Below are 9,398 nucleotides of genomic sequence, written 5' to 3' on the forward strand. Positions count from 1 at the left end.
TGATGGTGCCTGGTTGGGTGCAAGCCAAGTCAATTTGATTATGAGAGAACCTGCTGTACTAGCTAAGCCATTTTATAGTATGATAAATTGTGTTCGTAAAGCCATTTATTTGACCAAAAAAGAAAAAAGTCTATCCTCTGAACCATAGTGCTACTTCCCTGCAGATCCAAATATCACTCCAGGAAAAATGTTAATTACCACTATCACAATGATTCAAACGACGACCAAGAAAGAACAAGGATCAAAAGCAAGTACTAAATGCACTAACTTTTCAGAAGGCCATTGAAAATTTTGGTGAGGGATATGATTGAGATTGGACTATATTATTTGGACTCTTCGTTTTTTAAGGTGCGGTTTCTGTTTGTGAAAAAAAAATGCAATGTTATTCTGAGTTTCTGACCTTTCAAGTTCTTTGTTTGAGTCTGGTTTTCTTTTCGGTTACCAGAATGAACTTCCCTCGTGAAATCGTGTGAACTGTACGGTTCGGTTGTTATCGGATTGCTTATGATTCCGAATCAGTTGTAACATTCCCTTCTTAAAGAAAAGAGCTAGCTGTGAGAATTAAGAATGGATTTGTGCTGGAGTTTCTTTCACTTCTGTGAGTTCTGTCCCAACAATGCATACATTTTCTAAATCCGTGCAATGATTGCACAAAAGTTGATTTCATTTTTCACATGTATGTGTTGCACTGGCTCAGGTGAATGCGCGCACTATCGCAAGAGGTACTAACTGAATAAGTTTGCACGCTAGATTTTGTATGCCATATATTTTCTTAATTGTACAATTCGTCGATAACATTGTCATCAGATCGATCCCGGCCTTTAGTACTACGCAGCGCTTCAAATCAAATTCAATTCATCATTCGTGACCACAAAGTCATATAATTTCTTTTTAACTGCATATTCATCATGCATTCCAAACCACAAAGTCATTATCTAGCTGAATCCATAATAAGTATTTGCTTTCCTTTTCTTTTTTTTTCTTCTTGGTGTGCTAGTTTTGCAGTATAATCCATTCATGTCCAACTTGCAGATCAAAAACAAATATCATTGATCGATCTATCATATTCATGAAGTGAGGGCTAGCTAGCACATTGATTCCAATTGCTTGGTACCCAAGACAGCTAGTGCATCTATCTACTTATCCACGTTAAAGATAGCACAATATTTTGATGGCTTTGCATAATTTTCTTCAATTTCTATCTTTTGATGATTAGAGCTAGATTCTTCCTTTTTTGCATATTTTATGCTCTGATAGAGATTTCATGGACCAGGTATATGAGTGGTGGATTCTACTTTCATATGTCTTTAAGTTTCTGCTGAACAGCGCGCCTTTGTTCCCTCTACTTGATTCTATCTATAGTACTGTAATACGCAAACTGCAAACCCATAATCAAACTCTTAAAAAGGATATTCCAGCTTGCTAGGAGAGGACCACTATATATTAGCACAGAAGGAGAAAAAAGGAGGTGTTAACCAATCGCCATGAGCGGAAGCTTTCAAGATTGAATTGGTCTCTGATGCTTGCTGAATCTGCATATAAACATTCATGTATTCAGACTTCAGAGATTGGTGTTTCAGCTGAGGACCACTTTTAGCTATAGAAAGGATCTCAGGCTTTTCTCAAATATCAATGTCAGATAACAAACTGGCGCCTAACCTAGTCCATTGTGTTTGATTGCTACTGCTCATTGAATTATATGGGAAAATCAAATATATTGCAGAACCTTGCCAATCTTTGTTTCGATTAGAACACAGTGATGCTTGACCAAAATAGAACACAGTGATGCCCTGCTCCTCAGGGTATATATCCTTAATTTGTCTCTCCAAGAGAAATTAAACGTACTTTATTATTCAATCTGTTACAGCTGGCTCGATCATATAGGAGATACAAATTTCACTTATTGTGAACTGTCATACAGTAAGCCAGTCAGAAACTTAAAACATATGGTTATTCATATTTAAATTAGATGATCGGTCTCAATGTGAATCTTGAAAAGAACATTTGACTCTGAGAAGCTAATATCGGTTAATCCTTTATTATTTAAAAAAAAAATAATAATCGAATATGGGTCTATTCTGAAATCTCTTTATCTATCCCTAAACCACTCCATTTCATTTTTATTTTTTCTCTAAAATTTGCCATTCGGGTTTTCATCAGCTGACCCAATTGTTGTATGTTCTGTGAAAATACTCCAGTCTCCAGAGATCGATCGACTCACTGAGGTCGATCTTACGTACCCATTAGAACATACATTGCAGCATGAATGTCGACGTACGTACTTCTTATGAATGACTTCTTCATGCTAGTCTGGATAGTATGTGCTACGTACTTTATATAGCAAAACCCTAAACTCGTATTATCGTATATCTATCACAATTCTTATTGCATGTATATGTGGGCACAAGTGCAACTGAATAACATGTACTTACATCAAATATTATCATTGATAATTCCTATATAATACTTTTGAACTTCAGAACGTGTGAGATCGAGATGATCCCTATGTCAACAAAGATAGAGCAATGTTAGGTGAATCACTTGTACAGTGTATATGTAGATGACCATAGAAGCACTACAATCATGCTCAATTAGTTTCCTGCAACAATGAAGAAAAAGTAGAAAAGTATGTACAACTGACCAATATATGATGCACTGCGCTTAGAGAACTCTCTGCCAAATGAAAGGACACAAAATCGATCCCCAATATCGTAAGAATCCAAATGAACATGCAGCATGCACCTGTTAGACTCGAGTACTGATGCACATACATGCAGAAGCAAACAATTCATACTGTAATTTTAATATCGGGGTACGGGTGCAGTTCAGGTGGCCAGCTATGGAGATTTTGGAATCTTATTCAGAAGAAAGATCCGAAGACACATTTCCGAGGATCAATTGAACTCAATTACCCAAGTAATTAAATTGATCCTCTTTGGCATTTTGCTTAATTTTATGTAAATCCAAAACATACTGAGTGATATGCAGGTTAGGGCTGCATGCATGTATGAACCCAATAACTCGATCATCGCCTTCTCAGACTTGGGTAATACACAGCTAGCTCTCCTCTGACTACTTAAGCTTTGAGGGGTTGGATGAATACGTCCATTTTCTGATGGGTTATTCAATAATTATTGGTGTTTCCTTTTGTCGATCATGAAGGATCATGATCGTTGTTTTGAAAACAAAATCGCAAATATATAAGATAACTCTTGCATGCGAATGGCTCTAATGTAGTGTAAACTTCAAATACATATGATATATGTAAATATGTTGAGTAGAGATATGTTGAAAAGTTTGAGTAGGAAAAATGGAGAAGATAAAATTTAAAAGTACTCTTGTTTAGTTCTGAACTTTCATTTTATTTTCTTTGAATCTATTTGATTCTTCATTTGTGCCCCCTGTAAAAGAAGAATAGTTTGCATCATGCACTCCTCCCTTTTATAGATTCGCCAACTGGCTCTAGCGCACCACGTCCCTATATATAGCGTTCCTACTCATTTAAATCCCCTTGTAATCTGCAAACCTATCGTTTCTCTTCTATTCCATATCTCATAGCAAGCTACTTGAACTCGTCAGTATATTAGCTCGTAGCATTTGATCATTTCATGGCTTCAAGCTCTCTGAAAAGACAAGACTCAAACAGCCGCTGGACACCAAAGCAGAACAAGGTGTTTGAGAGGGCTCTGGCTCTTTACGACAAGGATACCCCGGACCGGTGGCAGAATGTGGCCAAGGCTGTTGGCGGGAATAAAACACCCGAGGAAGTGAAGAGGCACTATGATATCCTCCTTGAGGATCTCCGGCAAATTGAGTCCGGCCAGGTTCCTATTCCTAACTACAAGTCCCTTGGAATCACCACCACAAAAGTTGATGAGGAAGAAAGGTAACTGTAACCTCTATCCGTATCATGCATGCAATTACAATTCTGGGTATATAATTAAGTGGTCTCTTTATCTAGGGAATTGCACAGAACCTGTTTGATTAAAATCCTCACACCTTATGTCCCCAATATCAAAGTTGCTGCTACTCTACATGCAGCAAATTTTTAATTACAGACCATCAAATTCTTTGGTCCAAATGCAATCAGTACTGTGTTTCCCTAATGCCAATGACCATTTTACGTGATTACTTTGCAGGCTTCTGAAGTATCTTAAGCTGCAGTAGTAAACTTCAAGTCAGTGCACCTTTTGATGGTAATTCGGTGGATCATTACAAATCAGCAGAGAAATGAAAATGTACTATTTGCTGTCCATCAGAGAAGAAAAGTGCGAGTTTGTATCTGTTTCTATCCCTCTCTATTTACTGTAATACATGATGTCGCAAGCGTCTCCTTTTGTAGTTTTTTGTGTTAAAAATGAATTGTTTCATTGATTATCTTCAATCAGAACGCTCATATATCAAGTGACACTTGCGCCAAATAACTCGACGGTGACACACTTTGTAAGGATAGGTGAACCTCATTACAAGTGAGCACTAATCAAACTTAAATAAAAGACTTCCAACTACAACTATCTAGTTCCTATGCAACGGAAATACTAGTCGCCTAAAGACTTTAATTGTTTTTTGAATAGAAGACCTCAATTGTTGTACAACTAAATATAACCATGAGTTAAATACAGATAGTCATCATCAAGAAACAAGGAAACTAGGCTACCTCCTTTCCCTTATTGTTAACGCCTCTCCCCTATCAAACCTTGGGGTTCTCAAATGAGGCAGAGTAACCACTTTCACTGGCTTTTTCTTTCGAACCTTTCCCTTATTGTTAACGCCTCTCCCCTATCAAACCTTGGGGTTCTCAAATGAGGCAGAGTAACCACTTTCACTGGCTTTTTCTTTCGAAACTTCATATTCTTGCTTCCCAAAGGCCAACCTTTCCGTTTGAAGGTTATGATCGGTTTCTCTATCATAGAAAATCTTTAAGAATAATAGTCTTGCTTTTTCAAGGAGAAGAAAATACCTTTACCACTTCCTTGTCACAACAATTCAGCTTTGGACCTTGAAGTAGCTCATGGTCAACAACCTGCAACGACCCAAACCGCCTAGGCCTAGCACCCATCAGCCGAGCACCCTCCAGTACCCAAAGACAGACCCTGTCAGCCCACCCTCAGGCCCAGCCAACCCGGACTAGTCTTCAACTGTCGACACTAGTTAAAAAGTAGGATTTCTTGTCGAAAAACCAGGGATGGTTTCGATTGCAGCCGCCACTAGGATTTCAGCGGCACCCAGCCCCCTCGATCTGCCCCAACTTTTCCAATCACTGGCAGCGACCCAACCACAACCGGTGCTACTACACTGAGAGTTGCCGTACCCACAGTCAACCTAGACAACACAGTTGCCAACCACGCCATTGTGGCGTCCCGATCCACCGACACTTTTGAACCCAGCAGGCCAGCACCTCTACCATCTCTCACTCTAATTTCTTTTCACAGGCATCTCCATCGTGTTGAAAGAAATTAAACCGCAGGCGTTGCAAAAACTGTGGCATCGCTCATACCTCAACACCAGATCGACCGAGAATGAAGGCAAGATATCAAAAGTCCCCTGTGCCCTAATCCGCCGACTAACATCATGAACCAATTGTAGCCACTAAATCGGCTCTTTCCTCAGCAGGGCTCCCAGATCAGGTCAAATATAGTCCCCAATATATTCCTGATGTGTGTTAAGGCCTTCTCATTACGCATAACGATGCGTAACCTCTTCACGACCACCTACACTTTACGAAATTTAGCGTTGCGCATCAATCTCACTGATTCCATCATAATTAGCTAGAACCAAAATCAAATTATTTTAGAACCATGGTCCACCAGAAATTAAAAACCTTCCTTGACATCTCTTTCCTTGAACTGAAACAGAAATATCTAGCCTTTCTCCTGACAAACTAGGACCTCTCTGCTTTACCCCGCAGACTGTGGAGGAGGCGCCGCGTTGAGATATTAATCCCACATTGGAAATATGAGACTTTGTTTATGAGTTTATAAGAGTTTAGGTCACTCCACCTATTGTCAATTGGTTTTAGATGTGAATCACATACTACTTTATCATGGTATCAGAAAGGGTTACCCACATCCACGTGTTAAGCTTAAAAATTCGCCACACGTGCGGGGGTGTGTTGAGATATTAATCCTACATCGGGAATATGAGATATTGTCCATGGGTTAATAAGGGTTTGGGCAATTCCATCCATTGTCAATTGGTTTTGGACGTGAATCCCAAACTTCTTTATTATGGTATCAGAGCCGGTTACCCACGTTCACGTGTGAAGCCCAATGGTCACATGAACTCCACGTCACCTAAATAGTTGTCAACGTGTCAGGCTTGAAAATTCGCCACACGTGCGGGGGCGTGTTGAGATATCAATCCCACATCGGGAATATGAGACCTTGCCTGTAAGTTTATAAGGCTTTGAGTCACTCTACCCATTACCAATTGGTTTTGGATGTGAATCCCAGACTACTTTATCACAACGACTTCACCATCTCTTTTTTAGACAGCAGTCAACTAGAAAAGTAGAAGAAAAGAGTCCCCAATCGCATCCTGGCCTCCAAGAATACTCACAAAAGCCTCATCAAATGGCATAGGGACAAACACCACCGCCTCTGTCATCTCTTCTTAAAGCCCGATCAGTCGTTCGGCTAGGGAAGGTCGTAAGCTTCTACTTGTTCACCATTTCCAATAATATACACATCCATTATATTCCTGAGAGAGCACTCGGTCATATTCATCAATTTGTACTCTTCTATTTCAATACGTATTAGAAATTTGACTGTATGATCCATGGAACTAGTGTAAGCTTCGACTTGTTCACCCCTTCCAATAATATAGCATCCATTACATTCCGGAGAGAGCACTCGATCATACTCATCAATTTGCACTCTTTTATTTGAATACGTATTGGAAATTTAAGTGCACCATACATGGAACTAGCTCTTGCTTATCTTAAAAAACCGATTTAAAATCGTAAATAGTTTATGTGAATTTTAATGGTCAAATTAAATTAATGAAAAAATTGTGTATTGGAGAGTAGATTATAGCATTTTTTTTTTGAGGTGAAAAAGATTACTCTCATTGATTATAGATCATTACAACCGAAAACGGTCAAACAAGAGGGTTCGAAAACCACTCAAGCAAAAAAAGTTCATGTAGTCGGTAGAAGATGAATACCTTCTCGGGCCACGATGCTACCAGAAACCCACCATGAGGTAGACCAACCAGGCCTCATTTTGGAGGTCATAGCAGTCTGGGCCAGATAGGAGGCACACAACAAAGGGCCAAATAAACAAACCATAACAGCACACTTGTCCCATATCGATTGGCAAGCAAGAAAAAAGTCGATGCGGGGTTATAAATGCAGTGCTAAAGTCAACAAAAGAAGTAATTTTACTACAGAGCATTAAATACACTTCACCAACTATACGACTGACTTAACCATCGAAGAGAGAAAGACCGAAAAGTCCTGGTCAATCTCCTATTGTGGGTCGCCAGTCAACGAAGACTAGGAGCAGGAGTCACGCTAAGAGCTTCTACGAGGCATGCGGGATCTTGCAGAAATAGTTCAAAACATAGTAAAACTATATCTAGCTAAGTCATGAAAGAACAACCTCAAAACTATATAAAAAAAAGAGGATATGAATACCAAAAAGCACAATAACCTACCATACCCCAGAAACTCAACTTATTTCCTCCCCGATTAATGACCTCAGACCCCGATGGTGTACCTTTCATTGACATGGGAGAGAAGAAAAGCATCTAGCGCACATAAAGGGATCTTGTCATACAATCCTGGCAAACCCTACTGCCCAATCTAATTAATCCAGCCCAAACGATGGTGAAAGGATGGCAAGTGGGCTAACACCAAAAGACCTAGCCTACATACACCCCCACCACACTAGTAGACCCGATTACACCGAGCTTTAGGAGCGCTGGAACTGCTCCCCTGCCGAAAACCTCGCAAAGACTCCAGATCTGGCAACCCCACCGATTTAGTCCGACGGTCATCCAGGCCATTAGCCCATGGCAATCTTCCCGGCTTCACAACCGCAAGCAAACAACAAAACCACTAATTCCAAACATACCCGATCTACCTCTCTTGTGTCTTGTCGCCGCCGATCTGCATAGAGAATCTCACTGTCGTCAACAGACACTCACCGTTGAAAACCGGCGATGTAGCCCTGTAAGCCGATGACACTAACTCCCATCCAAAGTTCTACCTTCAAATGAAACATATATGTTCCGAACCGAAGCTATCCAACAACAAAGCAACACTCGACCTTGACAAACCCACCCCCAAAATAGAGGAAAATCACAATACTCGATCGCTTCACCGAGATGAGACGCCGCCTAAGTAGCCTAGCGACATGATCGATCCACCCCCTGCACCAAAACTTAGGGTTTTGGGATACGCAACTCCGCCTTTTGTACGTGGAGCGTCTATCCTTCCTTTATTAATGTGTAGCTCTTGAATGATCAGTTTATAACATATTTAGCGACACATATTTCCTTTATATGTTAGCTGAAGTAGTTAAGATATTACTTCCACCAGTTACTTATATAGTAGGTCTGAATTATTTCATAATATTTTAATTATCTTAACAAGCAAATAATAATTCCATCGTGGATTTTTGCTTATTATGGATTTAAGTGAGTAGTAACGGTTGAGCAAGAAATTGGAAGGGTGGCAAAGTAAGATTCGCAATGATGTGGGTAAAGATATTTTGATCAGAGTTATGGCTCAAGCTCTTCCATCGTATTCTATGAGTTGTTTTTTGCTACCTAAGTCCTTTTGTGCTTCTCTTCACCACAAGTGTGCTAAGTTTTGGTGGGGAAACAAAGATAATCACTACGCCAGATAATGCATCATACAAATGGAAAAATACATTGTCTGATAGAGGTCAAAACGGTTGTTAATCCGATCGTTGTCTGATCAACATGTCACACAACAACGAAAAATAGCTTGTCTAACCAACTTACACACAACGCTACAATAAAAACAATTGTGTGACTCTCGGCAGATATCATCGACAGCTGCCGACATAAGTCAAGCTGCTTCTCGACAGCTGTCGAAATATGTTGATGAATTATGCCGAGAATCACACAATAGTTTTTTGTAGAATACTGTTGTGTGATTCTCGCAAGGTTCTAAAAGTCGCCGCCTAGGCGCTGCACAGAGCACATCCGCCCTTATTTCACCCTAATCGTTTGAGCTAGGCAGCCGGGAGAAAGTCGGCCGCTTGGGCGAGCTGGGCGGCGCTTGGGCGGAGGCCGATTGGGCGTTCTGAAACTCCTTTTTCAATCCTCATTAAATATCAAAACTCAAATCAACACAAACCTAAATCAAAAATCAATAGAAGAGAATAGAAGAATAGAAAAAGAAGAAGAAAACCACGAATCTGGGTTTG

General features: G+C 40.0%; 1 protein-coding gene across 1 annotated transcript; it reads left to right on the forward strand.

Moving 5' to 3' along the window:
* Positions 1–3,608: 3,608 nt before the first annotated feature.
* On the forward strand, positions 3,609–4,167 carry LOC101300313 (protein RADIALIS-like 6-like). Its single transcript, XM_004291985.1, has 2 exons — positions 3,609–3,886; positions 4,140–4,167. The coding sequence occupies exons 1-2, from the start codon at positions 3,609–3,611 to the stop codon at positions 4,165–4,167; spliced, it is 306 nt and encodes a 101-aa protein (XP_004292033.1).
* The last annotated feature ends 5,231 nt before the right edge of the window (positions 4,168–9,398 follow it).

Source organism: Fragaria vesca, linkage group LG2 (assembly GCF_000184155.1).
Source record: "Fragaria vesca subsp. vesca linkage group LG2, FraVesHawaii_1.0, whole genome shotgun sequence".
NCBI classification, from domain to species: domain Eukaryota; kingdom Viridiplantae; phylum Streptophyta; class Magnoliopsida; order Rosales; family Rosaceae; genus Fragaria; species Fragaria vesca.